Source organism: Corythoichthys intestinalis, chromosome 6 (genome assembly GCF_030265065.1).
Source record: "Corythoichthys intestinalis isolate RoL2023-P3 chromosome 6, ASM3026506v1, whole genome shotgun sequence".
Taxonomy (NCBI): Eukaryota; Metazoa; Chordata; class Actinopteri; order Syngnathiformes; family Syngnathidae; genus Corythoichthys; species Corythoichthys intestinalis.
In genome coordinates this window covers 50,546,908-50,574,816 of record NC_080400.1, presented here as the reverse complement: position 1 = coordinate 50,574,816, position 27,909 = coordinate 50,546,908, and the positions used below count along the sequence as shown (strand labels likewise).

Below are 27,909 nucleotides of genomic sequence, written 5' to 3'. Positions count from 1 at the left end.
AGTACAAGCAAGATTAGGCAGGTGAACCAGATATTGACCAATAAAAACCACCACACTCTTGTACAGTAGGTGGCTGTATGCAAATGATAGTTGCTTGCAATCTGCCATTAAGCTAAGTTTTTGAGTTTTTGAGCTTGTCTAGCTTCTGTTTCCAGTGCAGTCAATTTTAGACATGGCCTCATTGTGATATACATCACATGTAATGGTGACTGAAACACTTCAATGACATCAGTTGCCATCCAAGCTGCCCATAAAACAACTGTCTCTGCATGTCGGAATTATTATGATAACTCAAAATGTTCAATAATTTCCAATAAAGCAGAGTTGGATTTATCTGTCAAATCTAGGCAATGTTCACATCTAAGCGCTTAATTCTGATAAAGTGAATAATAATGAATGTAAAGACATAGTTGCACCCAACGTGTGAAATATTATCTGACCATACAGCTGCTGCACAGCCACAATGTCATCCCAGCTCATCACCAGACTGCGACCCAGTTTTCTGTAGTACGGCGACATGAGGGCATGACGCACAGGCGAGTGCTGCAAACCCAGAGTGTGTCCGATTTCATGGGCCATCACCATGAACAGATTATGGCCCTTGTGTCCGTTTAGGGTCCACCTCTCGGCCTTGTCAAAGTGGGCCTCCCCTCTGCGCGGTAGGAACGCATGAGCCAGAGTTCCTCCTATAACGTAAAGAAACAACACGAGGTTTAATGATCTTCCTTTCACTTCAGAAGGTGCAATGTGTGAACAAAATTAAGATTTCAGTAGATTTGGATATAACAATGCAAATTGCAATCAAAATTTGCAAAGTGCTCATGAGGACTAGACAAATGAAACTTCTGGGAATTCCTCGAAAAATAATAATATGAGAAGATAGCCCCAAAAAATAGTAGTTCTATGAGGATCAAGTCAGAATTTTGTGAAGAAAAGCAAATTAAGAATATCTGTTGAGAGGAATGGTGGAGGAAATGTTTTGTATTCATAAACGTGTCCTCAGTTGATGTTGGAATAATGTTCCTAATGCTTGTTATTATTGACATATTATCTTTTCGCCACAAGATGGCAGGATGGGACTTAATTGTCTAAAGTGCTACTTTTATTACTTCTTTGTGTTTGACTTTGATTACTTTGATTTGTGTGATTGCCTGTGAAGATAGCAATGAGAGAGGATGTATCCGCATGTCAGTGGAAATGAAACACGCCAAGTTTTCTGCTAAAAGACAACTTATTCTCCGTCAATTCTTCTATGAATGCAATGTTGAGCTGCAACCACCTCAACAGGTTCTGGGCCCAGGAGTCATTCGAAGGTAAAGTCAGTTTCCAACGTGTAGAAGGTCGCGATGGACAGAGCGCTCACGGACTGCTGATTAGCGGAAAAAGCTAACAAGCAACATGGATCCACGAGGAACAAATAGGTTACCTCAACTGGCATTTGACGGAGATGAAGCTAAATATGAACTCTGGGAAACTAAAATGTTGGGACATTTTCATCTGATCGGGCTAAAGAACACAGTGCTGGTAGGACCAAACACTGAAGCCGAGAGAGAAAATGATGAAATGATAAATGCGGATGCTGAAATGATACAACTTCTTGATGATAAAAGCCTCTTGTTAATAATGAGAGATGCGCCAAATGACGGAAGAAAAGCTCTGAAAATATTAAGCGAATATTATGCTGGGAAGGGAAAACTCAGGATTATAAACTTGTACACCATGCTAACATCTCTTCAAAAGGGAAACGAAGAAAGCATAGTGGACTACATAATAAGAGCTGAGACTGCCATCACGGCATTGCGAAATGCAGGTGAAACATTGGGAGATGGTCTACTTATCGCAATGGTCTTGAAGGGGCTGCCAGAAAGTTACAAGCCATTTGCAGTTCATGTGGCGCATACCGATGAGAACATGACATTTGCAGGATTCAAAACCAAACTCCGAAGTTTTGAAGAAACGGAAAAATTGAAAAGAGCTTCAAAGCAAACCACAAAAGCAAACGCTCGTGACCGGATCAAAGACGACACAGAGTTGGTGTGCTTCAAATGTGGGATCAAAGGCCACCGTGCAAAATCATGTCGACAAAAGACATGGTGTAGTCGGTGCAAAACGGACACACACAAGGACACCACCTGCAGACGCAAGGAAAAACCGGACGGAGCGAGAAAAATTGCTGAAGATGGAGATCCTGACTTTGCGTTCAAGGTGAGGGATGAACAGCCCGACACCAGGCGGCAGGATACACACAGCATCCGGGAACGAGGCCTGATGGTGGACACGGGAGCGACATCTCATATTATCACTAACGTGACCAAGTTCAAAAGCTTCCAGGAGACGTTCAAACAAGAGAACCACAGCGTCGAGTTGGCAGATGGTACCCGGTGCAGTGGAGTCGCACTCAAAAGAGGAGATGCGGAGTGCTACCTGATTGACAACGAATGACATGATAGCTGATATGACAAAACCTGTAACAAAGTTAAAATTGAAGAAGTTTGACAGTGTTATTTTTGGAATTTGAAATGTAAAATTTCATTTGGTTGTTAAAAAGGCATCAACATGAGAACAAGTGGGGGTGTTGAGAGAAATGGTGGAGGAAATGTTTTGTATTCATAAATGTGTCCTCCGTTGATGTTGAAATAATGTTCCTATTGCTTGTTATTATTGACATATTATCTTTTCGCCACAAGATGGCAGGATGGGACTTAATTGTCTAAAGTGCTGCCTTTATTACTTCTTTGTGTTTGACTTTGATTACTTTGATTTGTGTGATTGCTTGTGAAGACAGCAATGAGAGAGGATGTATCCGCATGTCAGTGGAAATTAAACACGCCAAGTTTTGGCTAAAAGACAACTTATTCTCCGTCAATTCTTCCTACGAATGCAACGTTGAGCTGCAACCACCGCAACAATATCATATCACCAATTTGTTGCCAACTATAATGGAACTATATTCTGTAAATCTGAGTAAATAGGCTCTACACAAAATACGTAACTAGAATGCACTGTACAAAATTCATTTTGACATGACAGTAAATTGACTTCGTCCCAAACCTGGCCCGTCAAAGGCGTTGCCAGTCCCGTCGTTGTGATCGCCCTCATAAAAGGCCAGCCGGATGTCAGCTGGCCCTTCAGGGGCTTCCTGGAACACGAGGCCTGACACGTTGCTCCACAGCTGGAAAGCTGCATTCACCGCCAGTCGCACTGACCCCAGGGACAGGTGGCGCGGCCAATTAATTATCTGGTAGGCCAGGTGATGCTTGGACCACTTGTCAGCTACACAGAACACATACATACACACACACAAACAATAGCAAAACTAAGTATGCAAACTTGAGGAATCACTTCAAGCTCTTCTAACCCTTCATTGGGCACTTATCTAACTCATTGGCTGCCATAGGTGGTCCTAGACGTCTAATCCATTTTGATTGGGAGAAATTGGCAGCCATCATTTTTCAAAATGGATCAGACATCTAGTGTAGTCAATGGCACTGACCACATGAGAATTCATGGTCAATTCTCCAAGTTTAAATGAACTGGACGTCTGTCATTGTCAATGGCAGGCAATAAATTAAATACCGTATTGGCCCGAATATAAGACGGCCCTGATTATAAGACGACCCCCTCTTTTTCAAAACTCAAGTTTGGAAAAAGACTTTTTGAACACCAAATTCATTTTCATACAGACAATAATTACAGTACATCCGAAACAAATGATTATAACAATATATTTGAGAGCAAAAGCATGTTATTTTGCCTCATTCAAATCTTAATATCTGAACATTTAAATATGTAAACTAAAGTGCAATCACATTCGTAAATGAATGGCTTCTGGTTTTTGAAATGTAAATAAACCAATGTATTGTGATAAAACAACAAAACTGCAATAACTGCATTAAACATCAAAGTGAAGTCTAACTGTAACTGTAGTCTTGAAACAAATCTGAATAAGGAAAAAAATTGCAATAAAATAATGCAAACTGGTTAAACTAAAAAGAGTAGCTGAGATCTGTCATGACAGAACATCGCTTCAATGATATCTGGCTCCATCTAGCGTTGTAAATGGGGAGAGTAGCTGAGATCTGTCATGACAGAACATCGCTTCAATGATATCTGGCGCCATCTAGCGTCGTGAATGGGTATAATGTCTAGACCGCTAATATAAGACGACCCCCTCTTTTTCAGTGTTATTTTAATGCAAAAAACATCGTCTTATATTCGGGCCAATACGGTAGAAAAAAAAAAAAAAAAAAAACTGCGTATTTTATTATTCACTTTAATTGTACTAATTGTGTTTTACTTAACATTTTTTATTTTATAATTGTTTTTATACATATAGAAAACAAATAGTATGAAAAATAAAATGATGATTAATAATAAAATAACATTAATATAGAAACCTGCCCGCATATGACATTTTGTGTCTTGTAAGCATCAATATTTACATGATCCAAAATGCCCAGGTCATTCAGGGTTGCTACAGGTATCAGCAAATCTCGTACAATTCTTTTTAATGCCACTTTAAAGTAATTTAAATATTGCAAAATAGTTTCACACACACAAATTCTAAGTAAAGTTGTCCGTTAATGACTTTTTAAACAATAACTGATACCCTGATATTGTCCAACTCCAAAAATCTGATACCGATATCAAACCGAGACTGATATATGCGGTCGTGGACTTGTGGTGCCCCACTGAATACTTTAATAATTCAATATTCAAAAAGTCAATATTCAAAGAAAGAACCAGAAAAGTCATTGACTGCTGAGTTTTATTTTAAACTGTGCAGAATGGGAAAAACAAGCAATAAAATTGGGTGCACTGTAAACAGGAGCTTAACAAGCTCAAAAACTCCAAAAAATAGCTTAATGGCGGACTGCAATAGCTTAATGGCGGACTGCAAGCAACTATCAGGTGCATATAGCCACCTACTGTACAAGAGTGGGGTGGTTTTTATTAATCAATATCTTGTTCACCTGCCTAATCTTGCTAGTGCTCGTGTTGCTGCCTCCAGTGCTCGGTTACGGTATAATTGCACTGGACTTACAGATTGCGTCGGAGGCATGAAAACAAAACTATCAATTTACAATGAGGGAAAAAAAGAAAACAAACAAAAGTAACGTGTAACACAGGTGACAATTTGAAAAGTAGTAAAGTAAGAAGTACAGATATGTGCTATTACTGTAAAATGAGGTGAAGTAAAAAGTAACACTTCATATTTGTACACAAAAATGTACTTAAGAACAGTAACAAAGTTCGTTATATTCCACCGCTGCTTACTATTTTGTAATATAGCCAGTAGAGGGAGCCGAGTCGTTGTTGTTCTTTTTGAGCTTTTTTCTCAAGAATAAGGTATTGTACAGTATAATTTCAGTACAGGCGCCTTCTCTCCCACTGCTCTATAGTAAAAGGGTCCCTGTGGGCAGCTGAGAGGCCAGGAAGTCAGATACACAAGACATTCCACAACTTCCCTTATGGAAGTAATTTCAATGATGCCCAGTTTAGTGGGGCTGTTGGTATCTTAGGCATTAGGAGGAGTGAGTCAGATGAGCAGATAACAGGAATTATAGCTTGTGTACAAGCTTGACAGCCAAAATGGTGTTGACTACAAGAACTTGCCATTTGACATGTTGAGGTCTGCAGAGAGTTTAAAGCTGTCAAATTTATCTTTGTCGCAGACCACATTTTATTTGGGGCCATTATCACTGCCAACCCAAGTCCCCAAACGAGTATTTACTGCCTTTTTTTTCTTAATTCTAAAACAATATATGTATATATATATATATATATATATAAAATGAATATTTAGTTTTTTTTTTCATTTTTATTTCTCATTTGAAACTTGTTTTGTGAATAAAAAACTATTTTTTAATCTATAAATAGGAAAGGTTTTTCCATTCCATCATTTGATATGGATTTAATTGGGGGGGGGGGGGGGGGGGCTAAAATGAATATATGAAAATATTTACCTTTTTCGTCCTTTAAAAAAAATGTATTTATTAATTCCATCAAATGTGATCTGATCTTTGTAAAAATCACACAGATGGAAAAACAATGTCTGCTTTGACTTAAACCACCCAAACATTTACAGGTTTTCATATTTTAATGAGGATAGCATGCAAACAAAGACAAAAAGGGGAAAATAAGTAAGTGAACCATCATATTTAATATTTTGTGCCCATCCCCCCACCCTCTCTGGCAGCAATAATTTCAACAAGACGCTTCCTGTAGCTGCAGATAAGTATGGCACATCTATCAGTGTTTTGGATCATTGGTCTTGTTGCAGCATTCATCCTTTTATCAGCTTCAACAGTCTGACAGACGGCCTCAGGCTTTCCTGCGAAAATCCAGATAAACTTTTGAATTCATTCTTCCATTAATAATTGCAAGTTGTCCAGGTCATGAGAGCTAAACAGCCCCAAATCCCGATGCTCCTTGCACCATGCATCACGGTATACAGTATATGTTGGTGAGGTGTTCCATTTTTCCCCCCACACATGACGTTGTGTGTTACTCCCAAACAATTCAACTTTGGTTCAGTCCACAAAATATTTTGCCAAAACTTCTGTGGAGTATCCAAGTGCCTTTTTATGAACATTAAACGAGCAAAAATGTTTTTTTAGACACCAGTGGCTTCCTCCGTGGAGTCCTCCCATGAGCACCATTCTTGGCCATAGTTTTATGTATAGTTGATGTGTGCACAGAGATATTGGACTGTGCCAGTGATTTCTGTAAGTCTTTAGCAGACACTCTAGGGCTCTTTTTTACCACTCTGAGTATTCTGCGCTGAACTCTTGGCATCATCTTTGGTGAACGGTCACTCCTTGGGAGAGAAGCAACAGTGCCAAACGCTCTCCTTTTGTAGACAACTTCTCTGACTGTTGATTGATGAACATCCAGACTTTTACAGATGGTTTTGTATCCTTTCCCAACTTTATTCAAATCAACAATCCTTGATCGCAGGTCTTCAGACAGCTATTTTGACCGAGCCATGATGCACATCAGACAATGCTTCTCATCAGGACAATTCTTACCAGGTGTGTGTTTTATAGTGGGCAGGGCAGCTTTAAACCACTCATCAGTGATTGGGCACACACCTGACTTAAATTGTTTGGTAAAAGTTGGCTTCAATTGCTCTTTTAGTCTCCTTAGGCTGAGGGTTCACTGATTTATTTCCCCCCCTTCTCTCATTGTTTGCATGCTACCCTCATTAAAATATGAAAACCTATAAATGTTTGATTGGTTTTAGTTAGAGCAGACAGTGTTTTTACATCTACCTCATTAAAATATGAAAACCTATAAATGTTTGATTGGTTTTAGTTAGAGCAGACAGTGTTTTTACATCTGTGTGATTTTGACAAAGATCAGATCACATTTAACGGGATTTTATGCAGAAATGTGAGAAATTCCAAAAGGTTCAGATACCTTTTCATTCCACTGTATTAAGTCTATATAAGTCTATAAAGTTAATTGGGTTTGAGACCCCCAGTCCTATATGAAAGTAATAATAAAATATTTAAGAATTTATAAAAACTCATAATTCGTGCACGTTAAATGAATGAAAAATAATTTATCAAAAATCAAATGATAATTATGACACCATTGGAGTTCTTTCCTTCATTAAAAGTGCTGTATATCAACATTCACAATGATTTTCTGGGGTTAAAATATAGAGCTGCATTAATTTAAAGGGTGATACAAAGGCTCTTTGTTGTCCTCAATTTGCAGAAAAATCAATTTTGAACTGTAACACTGTTTAATTGACTTGTTGGCAAGTCTTCCAAATATACTTTCTACCAATTCTATCTAAATTCTGGCCAAATGGTGTTAAAATTCCCCTAAGTTGGTGTGCAATAGATAAGTCAGAGGTTATAGGTGCTGAGTTCAATGCACCTGTGAAAACTACAGCCTCACGCACACATCCATCCATCACTCTCACAGCACTTATCTATGGAATGTCAAGCTTTGTAAATATTAGTGGGAATGTCCAGCACTACACACAAGTCGAGGTTTGTTTTCTACTTTCTCGGAAGCAGTGGCGGAGGTTTTCGCATGGGGTGAAACCATTGCAACTGAAAGTGCAACGCCAACTTGTCTTGTGCATTTTCAGTGTTACTGTACATTCAGGTCAGACGATTAAATATTTAAGAAACATTACAGTATTTAAAATGAGAATGTTTTTCTAAAATGTCACGGGGATATTGGAAGAGAAATGGAATTGGAAGAGGATGTTCTTGCCAGATGGAACATGTTACATGAAGAGGCAGCAGCACGCTTCTGCCGTCACTGCATTCCCGGAACATTACCCAACTTTATTTGTGTGTCACAGAGGAATGTGATGGCTTCACACATAATTGCAGCAAGGACGTTCTCCTTTTGGAACTACTGTCTTTCGTGCCGTGAAATCACTCCGCCAGCACATACAAACACCCGCTGTGATTCTTTAAAGATAATATGATGGATAAAAATATTTCTGATTGGTCAGGATGAATGTTTTGCCAAGATTATTGTATTTGTTCCAGTCTCTGCCAGTGAAGGTTCCAAAAAAACAATTTGTAGAATGGGACAAATGGATCTCACGGTTTATTTGGAAGGTGAAAAGACCAAGAATAAGGTTCAAGACCCTGCAGCTGCCAAAAGAGAAAGGCGGATTGGCTTTGCCAAGCCTGCAAGAATACTTCTTTGCAGCAGAAATCAAGCCTATGTTTTATTGGTGCAAGGAAGGTTATTCTGCAAAATGGAAAGATATAGAATTGGGAAAAATAGATATTGAGATGCGAAATTTAATAGCCCATAAGGAATGGATTAAAAAACTGCATAACCAACTGGGGGAGATTACTAAGAATACAATGGATATATGGAAAACTGTGGTGGAAAGGTACGATCTGGAGAGGGAAACAAAAATTCTAAGTTGGTTTGCATTTGATGAAGGTTTTACACCAGGATTAAATGATAAAGGGTTTAGGAGGTGGGCGAAAAGAGGCATTACAGCAATAAGTAAAGGGGTTGGAAGGAGGCAAGCTGCAGAGTTTTGAAAAATTGAGGCAGAAATTTGGACTGGAGGAGGAGGACCATTATAGATATATACAATTAAAAGACTATTATGACAAAGAGGTCAAGGGTGTAATTGACAATGAGATCATTAAGGTGTTCAAAAAGGCTTATGATGGGAAGAAATGTAAAGTTATTTCTGAACTTTATAAAGCACTCATGTCATGGCAGAAGCACACATCTCTGTATATAAAAGGAAAACGGGAGAAAGAACTCAAGGCACAAATAACCGAGGAAGAATGGTCAAAGATGTGTGAGACACAGAGCACATCCACTAGCTCCAAGGTTTGGAGAGAATTTAGTTGGAAAAACATTGTACAAACCTTGTCTTTATAAGTCCTTTGCAAAGGAAAGAAACTATATCTAATCAACAACCATGCTGGAGAGCATGTGGATATAAGGATGTGGACACTTGCATATATTCTGGTCGTACCAAAATATAAAAAAATATTGGGATATGATTTGGAAGGATTTGAGGAACATAATAGGATATGGGATTCCGAAAACATTTGACGTGTTTTACTTGGGGAACCTAATCTGGGAAATGATTAAGAAGGAGGATGAGTACCTTGTCATGGTGATGTTGACGGCAAGTAAAAAAGTAATCATGAGACTGTGGTATAAAGTTGACCAGCCAACTGAGGAATAGTGGATGTGTATCGTGGAAGAGCTATGTGAAATAGAAAGAATTACGTTTAGATTAAGTTTACAAGAAAATCAATTTGAAGACAAATGGAAGAAATGGATAGACTTTAGAAATAAAAAAAGAGGACGCCAATTTCAAATGATAAACAAGAACTTTGACATGTGGGCTCAAACTGGATTATTGAGGAGAGATTGAAGGCCGGGCCTTGATTCTGTAGATTAGTGTTATTTCATATTTTATTTATTTATGCATGTGTGTGTTTTTGTTTTTGTTTTTTTTGGTGTGTCCTACCTTGGTTTGTTGTTTGACATTTCAAGACACTGGGTGTAAGTGTGTGGGGTTTTGTAAAACTGAATAAAAAACAAGTTGGAAAAAAAAAAAAATTCTGATTGCTAACAGAGGAGCTCCGGGTACCCCCGATTTTTTAAAATGGAAAATGAGAAGCTTCCATAGAAGTTGTTTCTACATGTCGGCGAAGTAAGGAAAGTAGTTCTGAGCATTCTCCATTAAAATATATATATATAATTATTAAAATACGTATACAGTATATTGTTATTATATTGAATTATATTTTGCAGTGTATATATTTTTGGAGGGTTCCTCTCATGAAAATGGTCAAAAATGGATTTAACCCAGATGGACTTGTGAAATATGTCCATCAGTGGTGGAAAATAATGAAGTAAAAGTACTTCATTGCTGTACTTAAGTACATTTTTGTGCATCTTAACTTTACTTGAGTACAAATATGAAGTGGTATTTTTTACTTTTGGTTTACTACATTTTACAGCAGGTATCTGTACTTTTTACTCCACTACTTTTCAAATTGTCACGTGTGTTACATATTACTTTTGTTTTTGTTTTTTTCTTTTTGTGAATTGATAGTTTTGTTTTCATGCCTCCGGCTCAATGGATAAGTCCAGTGCAACTATACCGTAACCGAGCACTAGAGGCAGCAGCACGAGTACAAGCAAGATTAGGCAGGTGAACAGGATATTGACCATTTAAAAACCACCACACTCTTGTACTGTAAGTGGCAGTATGCACCTAATAGTTGCTTGCCATCCATTATTTAGCTAAGTTTTTGGGTGTTTTAGCTTATTAAGCTTCTGTTGACAGCACAGTAAATTTTATTACTTAAAAAAATGTATGTAATATATGCGCATATTACAGTTTTTCATCATTAGAAAATATTTTTCATTTTTTTGGTAAATTTTAAAGCAAGTGCTTTTGTGCTTAAGTAACCAAGTACTTTTGTATATTTACTTGGAGAATTGTTTTCTTAGGTACTTGCACTTTTACTTAAGTATTTTTTGCACCTGTATCTATACTTATATTTAAGTTAAAAAAGTAAGTACTTAATCCACCACTGATGTCCATAGTGGATATATAGAACAGTCCATCTAGCGCAGTGGTTCTTAACCTTGCTAACGGTACGGAACTCCAGAAGTTTCACATATGCATTCACGGAACCCTTCGGAATTAGATCATTTAAAAAAAAAACACACAAAAAAAAACCCCAATATAGCTCACCTAATACCTAAGCGTATTCCCGTTCAACTTCTCATTTTGACAGCATGTCAAAACAGGTCAAAATTTGAGTCCACGATGCTCATCACCTTCCACTGAGCAAAATAGTTTCTCCTTCCATCAGATAGAGGACAAGCAGTTGAAAGAAATGGAATAAAGCATGTAAATTGGGGACAAGCCAATTAAAAAAAAACTAATCTAACACACCACTTTGCTTAGATTTAGTCAGTGTACGACAATAGGGCCTTTTGCCGAACCCCTTAGACCAGTGGTGTCCAAACTATTCCACATAGGGCCGCAGTGGTTGCTGGATTTCATTCCTACCGAACAAGACGACATCTTTTCACCAATCTGGTGTCTCACAAGTGTAATCAGTTGATTGCAGTCAGGTGCTGCTTGTTTTAGCACAAACTTCATTGGTTAAACTGTGTGCTCGGTTGGTAGGAACAAAAACCAGGACCCACAGCGACCCTTGAGGACATGTTTGCCTTAGACTTACTCACCGAACCCCTAGGGTTCGATCCAATCCAGGTTAAAACCCACTGGTCTAGCGTGTCAGGTTAGTAATGGGGTGCTAAACACTTAATTATCTTGCTATTTTGTGACTAGGAGGGCAGACACTATCTTTCCTATGGTACAAATTATTCAGGCACGGCCCCGATTTTATTGAAGGAGCAATATGCAAGACTGTTAGCCAAAAATGTTACTGCAGCAATGATCAGAATATTAAAGCGCACAACATCCCATTTCCCTTTGGGCTGCCAGATAAGTGTTCGCAATGGAGACTAAAAACTAGAAAATGTCATTTCTGGAGAAATTGCATGCGTAGCTTTAGTACAAGCACACATACTTGAGGTGCAAGTACAAGCAAGTACACATACTTGTGGTGCAAGTACACGCAAGTGCACGTATTTGTGGTGCAACTCAATGTACTTGTAGAAAAGTAACCATAGTTGAGTAAAATTACGTACGTCTTGTAGTAGAAGTATACGTACTTGTAGTACAACTGCACAGAGGTGGGTAGTAAAGCGTTACATTTACTCCGTTATATTTACTTGAGTAACGTTTTGAGAAAAATGTACTTCTTAGAGTAGTCTTACCACACAATACTTTTTACCTTTACATGAGTAGATTTGTGAAGGAGAAACACTACTCTTACATCGCTACTTTAGACTAAACTAGAGTCGTTATATTTATACCGCTTAACATATTACTCAATTATACCATTCATAGGTGTTTTTTCTCCACTAGAGGACACTTATGCTATATGGACGAGTAATGTATTGTGATGTTCTGGTCTAAATTGGATTATTTTTGTGTCATATTTTTGGCAGAATTCAGCCATGTAATAGGCTCCGCAATTTAGCAGGAATCCTCAACCATCGGGCAGGGCACCGGTACCAGTCCGTGGCTTATTTGCTACTGGGCCGCAGAGAAGTAATAAAAGATTTGTTAACGACCACAATCTGGCCTGTGCCTCTTGAATAATCTGAGTAGAGATCTGAGTACGTCGCCCTCTAGTGGTTGGCCGCCATTACTGGGGTGTTTGCACACCTATGGCAGCCTAGTGTCAGTCAATGTAAAAAATAACGTTAGCTGCTGTTGGCTGTGTGCTGCGGGCGAAGAACAAGTCATTATGCCTGCGAACAAGGATATTTGCTGTCAAGGTTTAGGTGAGGCCGCTATTAAAAAAGGTTGATTCAGCGTATGGTTACATTTTCCCTGCAGTTAACGTTAATTTTTAGCCCCGTCGTGTTATTTTTTTATTTACTGTAATTTTCTGTCACACATTGCAGGTCCGTGAAAAAAAAAGGCCCATATCACACCGGTCCATAGTGCAAAAAAGGTTGGGGATCAGTGGGCTTTATATGTCAGGATAATAATAACATTTCATATAGATGAAGTTGTGCTGTTACTCACAATGTTACTCATTACTTGCGTATTCTTTTCAAAGAGTACTTTTTTACTTGTACTTCAGTAAATTTTTGGGTGACCACTTTTATTTGGGTAATATTATTTAGAAGTAACGCTACTCCTACTTGAGTAAAATTTTTGGCTACTCTACCCACCTCTACAAGTGCATGACGTACAGTATATGCATATCCTTGTCTTATTTCTGCAACCTTAGTTTACGAAGCCTACAGAGCTGTGGCAACCTCGACGAAGAACTTATCTCGTAATTGTCTGATTGGTGGAGAGCGGAACTAAACAAAGAATCAAAACAATGACTAAAACGGGCTCAGTATCGATTTTAAAAATGGGAAAAACTCATCTTAACTATTGAGAACTCAAGTATTTCAAAATAGCATGTTTCTATAACGTTTATTAAAATATTAGGGCAATTTAATGAATAATTGATGTCTTAAATCTTAATCTTAAATATCGCTCCTTTAACTTCTACGCTGACCAGTCCGGCCTGCGGACCCTTTTAAGAAATACAGCATATGCTGGTTTCGGAACCAGCAAGAACAGTGCCAAAAGACAACAAACACAAAAAGAACCTGGATGGATTTGTTGTGTTTTAGTACTGGTTTTGCTGGTACCGAAACGAAAGTATGTTGGATTTTCTAGCAGGGGAGTAAGGAAAGAAGTTCTAATATTGCGAACAAAACATGCATTCTCTTATAAAAGTAGGGGAACACTCTAAAAGAGCAGCAGAGAATTTGATCGTCTGCAAGAAATTTGTCATTTAAGGGCTGTTCTTAAGTGCTGTTAAACACAGCATGTGAAATTGCACTGACCTTTCAGCCATAAATACTTTTACAGTTGTTTGAAGCAGAAAATTAGGATACTCCCCTAAAGGCCAGGGGCGTCACTAGGTTCTGAGGACAGGGGAAGCTCAGCCCCCTCGAGGAGCAAAGGATGGTAATCAATGTAGTAAGCATTGAGCAATGCCCCCCAAAATCTCAAATAACAAAGAAGAAATGGGAAATAACTTTCACACAGATTTAGCTGAGATACTCAACTCTTTTAAGCCACCGGTAGATTTTAATGCAAATACATGCCATTTTTTTATAATATTACCAACAACAACAACAAAAGGCTGACACTATTTAACAATTTTTCTCTGAATCATTAAGCACATATACAGTAGGCCTGTTATGCAAAATACAAAAAACGATACCATGTGTGAATTAAGCCATATTCTTGCCCCATTAGATGAAATTTGTCAGAGATACCGTATTTTGTTATAAAAAAAAAAAAAAAAGAAAAAGGAATACATTTCTATTAATTATTTATGGAGGCTAAAAATATTTTAGAGGGGTGAAGCCCCCTTAAAGATCAAATGTGAAGTAAGGTTGGCCAACCATGTTTTTGAATAATATCAATGGCTAAACAATTAAAAGCATATTTTCGTTATTTTTTTTCACGCAACCCTTCCAGATTCTTTGTTTAACCCATAGCAACGCCCTTGACAACGAAAATGCTTTTCTTCGACAATCTTCGACAATCTTCGGAAATCTTCGGAAATGACGTCACACCGAGAACTGCGAGGGAAGTCCGCCATAGAACAGTATTGTTGCATTGCATCTCGGTAAGATGCCACGGCGGTGTGTGGCGATGTATTGTTTTCAATTTAAAGAAAAGTTGTATGAGTGGCCAAAGGATAGCTGGGCATGTAAATGGACACCTTTCGTTCGCACGAAACGAATGAATTTCACGCCATCATCGAGTAGTGCTCTCTGCTACAATGACTTCGAAGATGCCGGCTACCTTAACTGGTATGCTTATGATCAATGATTTGCAAAAATGTGTGATTTTTGGATAGATGACTGATAACTTTGTCAAAGCAGAGCTGCCAACTGTTGTGGAATGAACAGCAGAAGGTAGCAACGCTAGCCGAAAGGTAACTCGAGGCAAAACCCCGATCGTGTTGTGGAATAAACAGCAGAAGCAAACTCGTGGCAATCCCCGATCATAGTTGTATTGAGTTCATTTTGCGTACACTTATAAATTCGTCAAAACTTTTCTTTTATCCCAGGCAATAGTAGGTGGTTTATCCACCTGACATGCCTCGGCGAACACCCCCGCCCCCGTCAGAGGGTCCGAAGGTGAAAGAGTTCAGGTTCACGTCAGGCAAACAAAAGCTAACGTCGCTGGCCTCCACCGTTCATTCCACAACACGATCGGGGATTTGTCAAAACTTTTCTTTTATCCCAGGCAATCGTAGGTGGTTTATCCACTTGACATGCCTCAGCGAACACCCCCGCCCCCGTCAGAGGGTCCGAAAGCGGAAGTGTTCGCCGGAACACGTCAGGCAAACAAAAGCTAACGTTGCTAGCCTCCACCGTTCATTCCACAACATGATCGGGGATTCGTCAAAACTTTTCTTTTATCCCAGGCAATAGTAGATGGTTTATTTACGGGACATGCTTCAAATCATAAAAATAATAACAGCCTATATCTTACCAATCTTGTAATCTCGATGGGTCTTGTCTCCATTCCCTGTCAGGTAGTCTGGGCACATTGTTTGCATCCTGATTAGCGTCTGGCTAATACATGTACGGTCCAACATAAAATTCCAACCTCGTCCTCTTCCTCCAACTCTTCAAAAACTTGGATCTCCTCACTTGCGCTCGATCTGTCGCTTATATCGCTGTTTGAATCATTGTTTGAAGGGCTTTGTATGGCGGCTGTATGTATGGAGGTGCCATCGCGTTCCCGGTGTGATGTATCACTTCTGGGTTCGTCCCCTTTCAGGCTCGAACTTCGGAAACGCGATTATTTTTTTCAAATATACAACATATAAATTATTTTTTCATGCTTTATTTGTTAGACAATGTTTAATTACTTTAATTGTGACCCTATTTGGCATTTTATGAAATTACTTCACATTTGGACTTTAAATAAGTCTAGTGACACCACTGTTGAAGGCCTTGCAAAAAACATTCAGGAGAAAATTTAAGTGGTTCCTGAAGAGGAAAAGGATGGCCTACCTGTGTCTACAACATGTTTGAAAGTACACACCTTACCTTGGCCTGCAGAGCGTTTCCTACGGGGCCATGCCGATGCTGCAGCGGATTTCTTCGGAGTGAAGATGATGTTTACTCTCTGGGCCCACACCTGCTGGCTGCCCTTGTCTGACACGCCACAGCGTGGCTCAGCCATTTGCTTCAGGGTGGCACTGTCTAATTCACCTGTCATGGGTAGGCGAGACAACCACTGGAACTCCCTGAGGAGGGGACAAATGTTTGCAAAATCTTGAATTACTCACACACATTTTTGATATGTCATTTATGAAAAAAGTAGCCCTTTCGCGCACAAATTATGATTATTTTTTTTCTAAACCTTTACAGGATACACATTTAAAGCAACACTATGTAACTTTTCAGTTTTGGTCGATTTTAGCGACACCTGTGGAAAAAAACGTGTTTTGCCTTAACGAAGACTGCGTTTCCCATGAGGACCAGCACACACCAGTGTCATAAAATCACCAATCAATCAAAAATCAATCTCCCGGTCGCCTGTAGATGGACTAAAAATTTCTGTTTCCAGTGGCTGTGTGAAGGATAAATAGTTATAAGGTAATGAATTCAGTTGTGGCTAAACAATAACATTTTGGCATGCTGGGGGGGTCCCGCAAGCGAATGAAATCTGGGCCAATGTTTATTCTGTATATCCTGGTAGCCTATCTTTTTTTCCTCCTCAGACAAAACTTTTTGTCTCTTGTTGCGCTGCCATCTTTACATAAATTGCGCGTTGGTTGAAAAGTTCCTTCGTGGTACTTTAATTCAATGGCCTCTATTGAAGGCTCTAGACATCCAATTCATTTTGACTAGAAGGGGCGAATGAACATTAATCCACAATCAAATGACTGTATTTGTCAATTCATTTGCCAATAATCCATTAGTTGTCAATTCGTCGTTTCATTGTCATAGCCCTTGATGGCAGAAATAATGGACCTCCGAATGAAACCATATCAATAATGTGGCCCACAATAAGGATGCATTTGGCATCCCTGCCTTAGCATACTAGTAAGCATGTTCAATCTTTTTCCATTACTCTACTGTGTCAAGCGTGCAGGCTAGAAGGCAAGGTTCTTGAAATTCCTGGATGGTTCAGGAAAGGTTCAGAGGAGGCTTGCAATAACTAAAGGTGTGGTTTTACAGACCCTTGGGGGCTTGTACTACAACGAACCTCCCCACTAATTACCAAAGGGTACCATCTAGCTCTCATCACCGAAAATAAATCTGTCAACTAACATCATGATTGTACGGCTATTAGAAAAGGGACTTACCGGATTGCTGACTGCATCTCAGCAGCATTGTGGATGAAGTTGTCGTCATGTAAGTACCCATATTTTTCCAAAAACACCTGCAATTGATATTAATAAAGATTAATGTTGTTATTTACTTTTAACTGCTTCCAATTACATTTCACTTTTACACTAACAAAGCAAGAATGAACAAATTCTCCAGTATGAGTCGTGCATCATTCTTATAGATAATGTAATCAGTTTTATGGTGTTGAGCCAGACCACCCATCAGAACCCCTACACTTCATGATGACTTAATGGATCAAGTATGAAAGCATGCATACATAAACAATCTAAGTAGTAACTTGTTGATAGATGATGGGTTTGACGTGATTTGTTAAAACTTACTCAGACACAAGCACAAGCTTAGTTACAGATGTGGGTAGTAGTCACTTTTTGAGAAAAAAGTACTTCTAAGAGTAGTTTTACAAAGCCATACTTTTTGCTTGAGTATAATCGTGAAGAAGAAACTCCTTCTCCGATAATTTGGGCTACACTAGTAGTTAAATTTTTCCTTTTTATTCTACGTATTAGATTTTACTTTTTGAATTTTTTTTGCCAGTGATGCCAACAGTAGCTCTACCAGCTTCACCAATGAGACGTTGCAACAATAATCACATGACTCCATTATACCAATCAGACTCAAGCTTGCAGGTTTATGCTCATGCCAGCCGGTTCAACCATGTGGTGTCTTTAATGCACTGTGAAAAATGAAGTATTTGACATAGAGTGCTGCCCTCAACATGACTGGAAAGCGTGGAATTTAACCTCCCTTCCAGTTTTTGTTTGCCACCGATTGACCACGGAAAACCTGAGATATGATCCTTTTAATTTCAGATTAGGAACTTTGATGGAACTATTCATTATTTACCTATTCAAACTAATTTTCTCCACTCGAGGACACGCATGCTCTTTGAACGAATGATTTCCTTTCTGTAGATTTTTTTTCTATTGAATTCATTGATTTTTTTGTACTTTTTTGGCTTAATGTTGTTATGTAATAGGTTATTGTACAATATAATAATAACAGTTCATATAGATAACTTTATTCATAATAGGAACTTTGATGGAACTATTCATTATTTAACTATTCAAACTAATTTTCTCCACTCGAGGGCACGCATGCTCTTTGAACGAATGATGTTTGCTTTCTGTAGATTTTTTTCTATCGAATTCAATTATTTTCTTTTGTACTTCTCTGGCTTAATGTTGTTATGTAATCGAGTATTGTACAATATAATAACAACAGTTCATATAGACAACTTTATTCATAATAGGAACTTTGATGGAACTATTCATTATTTAACTAGTCAAACTAATATTCTCCACTCGAGGGCACGCATGCTCTTTGAACGAATGATGTTTCCTTTCTGTAGATTTTTTTTCTATCGAAGTCAATGATTTTTTTTTTTTGTACTTCTTTGGCTTAATGTTGTTATGTAATAGATTATTGTACAAGATAATAATAATAGTTCATATAGATAACTTTATTATTTTGAAGTAACGCTACTTGAGTCAATTTTTGGCTACTCTGCCCACCTCTGTTGAGCTATTACAAATGTGTTGGAAGGTGAAGGGAAAATGCGCCATAAATAGAAATGCTACTGTCAGGGAAAGCGCAGAAAGGACTCAGCAATACTTCCAGAAACCTACATAGCAAAAAAGAAGACATTTCTAATCGGGACCCAGAAGCACAGGTTTTTATTTTTTTCATTCCCAACCCAGAAGCGCAGGTGTTTTCGAGAGGCCAGGTGTCACTTAAAGTGGAGTGTGGCAAGTGGAAAACTGCTCTGCTGTCAGACAAATCACGATATAAAGTTTTATATCGAAAACTAGGTCGCCTTGCCATCTGAATTCAATGGCGCTGCCAGGGGTGGCCACGGCCCCGCCTATAAATTTGTTGGCCACCCCACTCGCCAATATAATGTCAGATTGTAGTAGCTGCAAACTCAAAATGTTGACTAGACTGTTATGGACAATGCACATTAGACCCGCATTTTTTCTGCTCAGCAAAAAAAAAAAAAAAAAAAAAAATCCACTGATTTTACTCTACTCAAATAGCAGAACAAAGTAAAATATTTCGGGGTCGGGGACATTTTATGCTTTTATTGATTATTTTTCATGTTAAAGTTACATTGCTTTTAATGAAAAAAGAACTTGCGTTTGCCTTTTGAAGTTGCGTTTTGTCTCAGCCAAAAACAAGAGCCAAAAACAGCAAAGACCTAGCTAAACCTCATGATTTGATTTCGATGTGTAAAGTTCCGTCCAATCGTCTCCCAGAAGTGGAAATAGCTACTAAATCCAGTTTATTTATTGATTTAGAGACACGAACGCGTCATGTCCTTCAGCACCATGATTAGGTCTGAAGGGGGTTTAATTGGACGTAACATGAAATATAACACAACAAACCCAAGTATATCACTTGGCGTGTCCTGAAGTCTGTGACAGTATTTAACTGGCCTGTTTACAACAATAAGATAATAAAAACCTGAAATGATGGCTTTTAGTTTTGGTGTGCCTCCCCAAGATTTTAAGCGGCCCCATTTGGCCACCCCTATGAAAAATTCTGGAGAAACCACTGTCCATTTAAAGACGACCAGGACAACCCAAGTTATTATCAGCGCTCAGTTTAGATACCTTCATCTGTTATGGTATGGGGTTACACTGCTGGCCAAAAGTATTGGCAACCCTGCAATTCTGTCAGGTAATGCTCAATTTCTCCCAAAAAAATGATTGCAATTACAAATGCTTTGGTAGTAATATCTTCATTTATTTTGCTTGCAATGAAAAAACACAAAAGAGAATTTAAAAAAAAAATTGAATCATTATCATTTTACACAAAAATCCAAAAATGGGCCAGACAAAAGCATTGGCACCCTCAGCCTAATACTTGGTAGCACAACCTTTAGACAAAATAACTGTGAACAACCGCTTCCGGTATCCATCAGTGAGTTTCTTACAATGCTCTGCTAGAATTTTAGACCGTTCTTCTTTTGCCAGCTGCTCCAGGTCTCCGAGATTTGAAGGGTGCCTTCTCCAAACTGCCATTGTCAGATCTCTCCACACGTGTTCTATTGGATTGAGGTCTGGACTCATTGCTGGCCACGTTAGAAGTCTCCAGTGCTTTCTCTCAAACCATTTTCTAGTGCTTTTTGAAGTGTGTTTTGGGTCATTGTCCTGCTGAATGACCCATGACCTCTGATGGAGACCTAGCTTTCTCACACTGTGTCCTACATTATGCTGGTAGTCTTCAGACTTCATAATGCCATGCACACGGTCAAGCAGTCCAGTGCCAGAGGCTGCAAGCAACCCCAAAACATCAGAGAACCTTCGCCATATTTGACTGTGGGAACCGTGTTCTTTTCTTTGAAGGCCTCGTTTTTTTCCTGTAAACCCTATGTTGATGCCTTTTCTCAAAAAGCTCTACTTTTCTCTCATCTGACCAGAGAACATTCTTCCAAAACGTTTTTGGCTTTTGTCAGGTAAGTTTTGGCAAACTCCAGCCTGTTTTTTTATGTCTCTGGGTCAGAAGTGGGCTATTCCTGGGTATCCTACAATAGAGTCCCTTTTCATTCAGACGCCGACAGATAGTATGGGTTGACACTGTTGTACCCTCGGACTGCAGGACAACTTGAACTTGGTTGGATGTTAGTCGAGGTTCTTTATCCACCAGCCACACATCTTTCGTTGAAATCTCTCCTCAATTTTTCTTTTCTTTCCAAATCTAAGGAGGTTAGTCACAGTGCCGTGGGCTTTACACATATTGATGACACTGCGCACGGTAGACACAGGAACATTCAGGTCTTTGGAGATGGACTTGTAACCTTGAGAATGCCTATGCTTACTCACAATTTGGCTTCTCAAGTCCTCAGACAGTTCTTTGGTCTTCTTTCTTTTCTCCATGCTCAATTTGGTACGCACAAGGACACAGGAGAGAGGTTGAGTCAACTTTACTCCATTTAACTGGCTGAAAGTGTGATTTAGTTATTGCTACCACCTGTTATGTGCCACAGGTAAGTAACAGGTGCTGTTAATAACACAAATTAAAGAAGCATCACATGATTTTTTAAAGGGTGCCAATACTTTTGTCCGCCCCATTTTGGAGTTTTGCATAAAATGGTAATGATTTATTAATTTTTTTCCATTCTCTTTTGTGTTTTTTCATTGCAAGCTAAATTAAAGGGGAAATGTGAACTAAGGTTGGCCAACCATGTTTTTGAATAATATCAATGGCTAAACAATTATACAAGAGTGTACGCATGTCATTTAGATGTGTTATTGTTTGTGCCTTACTTACTAGAGTCACTTGGCAAGACGTTGACTAAAGTTGTAAAAGCCAATAAAGGTGCCGTGTGGGTCACTCGGTCAAGATATAACAACGACTCATCTCCTTCTTTCCCCCCAACGTTTTTATATTATTATTTTATATGCACGAGAGCTGCTGGATCTGCCAAAATGAACATGAAGTCTGATTATCATTTTTTTAACAATGTCATCAGATAGACAAAAACATAAAATAATGTGCAAATGCCTGGATCTTCAAATCATGAAAATAATAACAGCCTATATCTTACCAATGTTGTAATCTCGATGGGTCTTGTATCCATTCCATGTCAGGAAGTCTAGGCACATTGTTTGCATCTTGATTAGCGTCTGGCTAATAACATAAAATTCCAATCTCCTCTTCTTCCTCCAACTCTTCAAAAACTTGGATCTCCTCCCTTGCGCTTGATCTATCGCTTATATCGCTGTTTGAATCATTGTTTGAAGGGCTTTGTATGGCGGCCGTATGTATGGAGGTGCCATCGCGTTCCCGGTGTGACCTATCACTTCTGGGTTCGTCCCCTTTCAGGCTCGAACTTCGGAAACGCGATTATTTTGTTAAATATACAACATATAAATTATGTTTTCATGCTTTATTTGTTGGACAATGTTTAATTACTTTACTTGTGACCCTATTTGGCATGTGAAGAAATTACTTCACATTACTGCTTGAATAAAGATTTTACTACCAAAGCATTTGTAATTGCAACCATTTTCTGGGAGAAATTGAGCATTATCTGACAGAATTGCAGCGGCGCCAATACTTTTGGCCAACAGTGTACGTACAGTGGGGCAAATAAGTATTTAGTCAACCACTAATTGTGCAAGTTCTCCCACTTGAAAATATTAGAGAGGCCTGTAATTGTCAACATGGGTAAACCTCAACCATGAGAGACAGAATGTGGGGGGAAAAAAACCCAGAAAATCACATTGTTTGATTTTTAAAGAATTTATTTGCAAAACATGGTGGAAAATAAGTATTTGCTCAATACCAAAAGTTCATCTCAATACTTTGTTATGTACCCTTTGTTGGGAATAACAGAGGCCAAACGTTTTCTGTAACTCTTCACAAGCTTTTCACACACTGTTGCTGGTATTTTGGCTCATTCCTCCATGCAGATCTCCTCTAGAGCAGTGATGTTTTGGGGCTGTCGTTGGGCAACACGGACTTTCAACTCCCTCCTCACCCCGTGGCGTCAAAATGATAACATGAACGGGGAGCAAAAATCCCAGAACCACACGGCGGGACCTAGTGAATGACCTACAGAGAGCTGGGACCACAGTAACAAAGGCTACTATCAGTAACACAATACGTCGCCAGGGACTCAAATCCTGCACTGCCAGACGTGTCCCCCTGCTGAAGAAAGTACACGTCCAGGCCCATTTGCGGTTCGCTAGAGAGAATTTGGATGATCCAGAAGTGGACTGGGAGAATGTGTTATGGTCAGATGAAACCAAAATAGAACTTTTGGGGTTGAAACACAGGTTCTCTTGTTTGGAGGAAAAACACTGAATTGCACCATACCCACTGTGAAGCATGGGGGTGGAAACATCATGCTTTGGGGCTGTTTTTCTGCAAAGGGACCAGGACGACTGATCTGTGTAAAGGAAAGAATGAATGGGGCGATGAATCAAGAGATTTTGAGTGAAAATCTCCTTCCATCAGCAAGGGCATTGAGGATGAGACGTGGCTGGGTCTTTCAGCATGGCAATGATCCCAAACACACAGCCAGGGCAACAAAGGAGTGGCTTCGTAAGAATAAAAAATCAAACAGTGATTTTCTGTTTTTTTTTTTCTCCACATTCTGTCTCTCATGGTTGAGGTTTACTTATGTTGACAATTAAACGGTGTTATACTTATATAGCGCTTTTCCACCTTTCAAGGTGCTCAAAGCGCTTTACACTATCTCACTATTCACCTACTGGTGACGCAGCACCAGGAGCAACATGGGGTTCAGTATCTTGCTCAAGGATACTTAGGCGAGTTCATCAGGGCGAAGAATCGAACCCTCCAAACAAGAGAACCTGTGTTTCAACCCCAAAAGTTCTATTTTGGTTTCATCTGACCATAACACATTCTCCCAGTCCACTTCTGGATCATCCAAATTCTCTCTAGCGAACCGCAAATGGGCCTGGACGTGTACTTTCTTCAGCAGGGGGACACGTCTGGCAGTGCAGGATTTGAGTCCCTGGCGACGTATTGTGTTACTGATAGTAGCCTTTGTTACTGTGGTCCCAGCTCTCTGTAGGTCATTCACTAGGTCCCGCCGTGTGGTTCTGGGATTTTTGCTCCCCGTTCATGTTATCATTTTGACGCCACGGGGTGAGGAGGGAGTTGAAAGTCCGTGTTGCCCAACGACAGCCCCAAAACATCACTGCTCTAGAGGAGATCTGCATGGAGGAATGAGCCAAAATACCAGCAACAGTGTGTGAAAAGCTTGTGAAGAGTTACAGAAAACGTTTGGCCTCTGTTATTCCCAACAAAGGGTACATAACAAAGTATTGAGATGAACTTTTGGTATTGAGCAAATACTTATTTTCCACCATGTTTTGCAAATAAATTCTTTAAAAATCAAACAATGTGATTTTCTGGGTTTTTTTCCCCCCACATTCTGTCTCTCATGGTTGAGGTTTACCCATGTTGACAATTACAGGCCTCTCTAATATTTTCAAGTGGGAGAACTTGCACAATTAGTGGTTGACTAAATACTTATTTACCCCACTGTAAGTGTGTGTGGCATGGGCAGCTTGCACATCTGGGAAGGCATCGCCAATGAAGAAAGGTACATTCAAGTTCTACAACAACATACAGTATGTTCCTGTCCAGACGTAGACCCTTTCAGACAAGACCTTGTATTTGTCAACATGACTACACATAGTATTAATTACAAAATTATAGCTACATAGGAAAAGGATCCAGGTATTAAAATGTCCAGATCTTTCACACACAGAGAACATTTGGCGCCTCAAAAAGCAGAAGGTGCAGCAAATAAGCCAAGAAAGTTGAACAGTTGGAGGACTGTATTAGACATTAATGGGACAGCTTTTCCCATTTCTAAACATGGGAAACATGTCTTCATGACATTTGCACACTGTTGTAGGAAGAAGCTGGGATGCCTCACTGTAGTAAAAATGGCATTGTCCATACCACACGCACTCATGCAACACCATTCAATCATAGATTCAGGCTTATGGTTTTTGGCTGGGACCCTTATTCACAGTAATTGTTCCAAATTCTCAGAATTTTTGGATGATGTTATTCACTGTAGATAATGATAACTTCAAATGGCAGCTTTCTCTAGGACACACCTTTCTGTGCAACACTAGGGGAATTGGTGATCTACCCATGTTGGCTTCTGAAAGACACTCAAACGCGTTGCCAATGGAAAAATTAGTGGTAATTAATTGATCTTTTAGCTGTCCGTTTTATGTGCAATTGACTTTTGCAGCATGTTATTGGTACATTTTCCAAGTTTTTTTTTTTTAGATTTGCTGATACCATGGCATTTAAAATCAAATTATTTTTCTGCTAAAAGGATGTATTCTCTCAGTATAAACTTTACACTTTTTCATCTATGTTGTATTCTGAACAAAATTTTGAATTTTATGTCATTGCATTCAAGTTTTATTAACTTTTTGGGAATCCAGTAAAATAAATGTATTCAAATTTCACTTACATATTTGCTCTCTGTATGATATTTTGTTGCAATGTTTTTTTTACCAAATATAATTTTGGGATTAAACCCAAAACTGTTTCACCAATGTGAGATGATATATACGTACACCTTCCCGCTAATCCAGTTAGCTAGGAGCTAGTAATTGAACAGTAGCCTGCCGGGATATTGAACATGTTTTCTGGAGTAACAAACAAGTTAAAAAAAAAAAAAAAACTCAGCTCATTCCTGTGTTGTTGACGGTTCAGGCAATTAAGACCAAAGACAGCTCCAAATGTGTATTACAATATACAATCACACAAGTAATTTTTTAAATAGCGTGCCATTTGGACGTAACAGAGTGGACACAGACAGAGGGGACATTTTGTGCTAAAGTTGGCCCTCAGCCTAGCTTGGCTCGCATAATATCTAACATGGTTTTTGGATACTTGATGAGAAATCTATAATTTATTCAATTCATTTATTTGATATTCAGCTTTAACAGAGTGGACATGTTATGATCAACCACATTAAACGTACTTCATAAAACTGCAAAATCTGATTTTAAAGGAGGTAAAAAAAATAAATAAATAAAAGGGCTTGCCACAGTTGAATTTCCCACCACTGGTGTGATGTTATCGCAGAAGAGTGATGTCATAAATAAATGGGGAATTTTCTTAAAGGCACACTAACACAATTTAATAGAGTGGACAGTGACACTGGGGACAAGCAGAAAACTTTTATGTATTTATTTATTTATTTTAAATAAATGTTTTAATTTTAAAACAACACATGATTAATGATTAATAGTTTATTCGTGACAATAGAATCATGATTATTTTGGATTTTTTTCTACTTATATTAGTTTATAGACTGAATTTGAATGAAACACACTGGGGACATAGCAAAATTCCATAACAACATTTTACCAGAGGTAAATTAAATTGTTTAAAAATAATCATTAAGGAGCCTGTACCCTTGAATTTATAATAAACGATCATTGATAATACACTAAACAATAAGTTAAATAAGATTTTGTCAAACTTTTTTGAAAATACAGCTTCATTTATACTGAGGACACAAATGCCACCCTATAAATGAAGAAATGGCCCAGAACCATTCCAAAAGGTTTAAAGTAAACTACAGTACAGCCAAAGAATTTTTCAACATTTCTGAATTAAATATATTTTCTAAAATAACCGGTGTACGTACCTCAGGGTTGAGTGGAAGCGAAGAGCCGCTGACAACGTAAACTGTCATCCAACATGCCAGCCCAAAAATCCAGGCGGGCTTCACTCGACCTCCTGCCCGGCAGCGGTTCATCGTGGAGCGGCCACCGTGTTGGCACACGTAGCATTACTGCTCACCAGACCCAATGAGGAGAAATGTTTGATCTCTCGCTTCAGCGTCGCTGAAGGCTGAAGCCCACGCCCTTCCCGTTCAAGCCTGCTGCACGTGCTTCATTATGATACTTTTAATTCCAACATGTCCCACGCAAGTCCTCGTCAGTGATCACACATTGGATTTTTGTGGTTAAAAATAGTCTTGCATGCATTTACTCATTGCCAGCCATTCACAATGAACTCAACTAGGACTAGGTCTCTACAGATAACTATTCAAAAGTTGACACTTGTAAGACCTATTATTTTGTGTCATTTAAAAAAAAAAAAAAAAAAAGCTATCGTTTATTATTTTAAAATGATTAGTCACTGTATATTTTAATATAATGCATTTTTATTAAAATACTCTCATTATAACCCAAGTAACAATTCCCTCCACCCCAATGGGATACAACTCATTACATGCCATTGACAGCGCTCAATACGCAACTCATTTAAACTGGGATGTCAATACCGGTTTTAAGGTATATCTTGGTATGAAAACGTTTCAAAACTGCAAAAAAAAAAAAAAATCCGTCATACAGTCCTTTAAGGTATTAGCAATTTTATGTGCCAAAAATGCATGTAGAAATCCCTCACTTGCAGCTGTAAGGCTCAATCCTCCCCCATCAGTTGTTGCTCAGTGTCAGTGAGTCAGCTGTGCTACACGATGACTGGAGGTGGTGAAACTCCTGAACGGTTGCCACCAGCTATGAGAGTTAACTCCAGCATCTTTGGTGTGTCTAGCAGTGGTAAAACATGTTTTCTCCGGCAACTGTGTTTTAAGTGAGTGTGCATAATGTAAAAATAATACGAGTCAGACACAAATGTTTTTTATGGAAAATAATGTTTTGTTCTGATGGTAATAATGCTGAGCTGTGAATTTAGGCTCACCTAATGAACTACATTAAATTTTAGAGTACTTTGTAAAAAAAAAAAAGTATTTTAACATTATACTTATGTTCTTGTTTGCTAATGTTTTGAAAAATAAAAATCCTGTTCAATGGAAAAAAGTTTTTTTTTTAACCCAGGTATCTCAAGACATTTTAGAGCTGTAGTTGCATTACCGTGATATTT

General features: G+C 38.7%; 1 protein-coding gene across 4 annotated transcripts in view; it reads right to left on the bottom strand.

Moving 5' to 3' along the window:
- Window positions 1–26,879, bottom strand: part of mmp28 (matrix metallopeptidase 28) — a 37,503-nt gene extending 10,624 nt beyond the window's left edge. The window contains exons 1-7 of one of the 4 annotated variants that reach the window (XM_057838963.1): window positions 26,666–26,764; window positions 22,052–22,099; window positions 21,775–21,924; window positions 17,460–17,536; window positions 16,195–16,394; window positions 3,052–3,273; window positions 441–686 (exon numbers count right to left, since the gene is read on the bottom strand). In XM_057838963.1, coding sequence (XP_057694946.1) covers window positions 441–686; window positions 3,052–3,273; window positions 16,195–16,394; window positions 17,460–17,476 — 685 coding nt within the window. In that variant the 5' untranslated portion in view covers window positions 17,477–17,536; window positions 21,775–21,924; window positions 22,052–22,099; window positions 26,666–26,764. Of the gene's footprint in view, window positions 1–440; window positions 687–3,051; window positions 3,274–16,194; window positions 16,395–17,459; window positions 17,537–21,774; window positions 21,925–22,051; window positions 22,100–26,665 lie in introns of all 4 variants that reach the window. The other 3 variants (XM_057838962.1, XM_057838961.1, XM_057838964.1) reach the window with 3 other exon arrangements.
- Window positions 26,880–27,909: the final 1,030 nt, after the last annotated feature.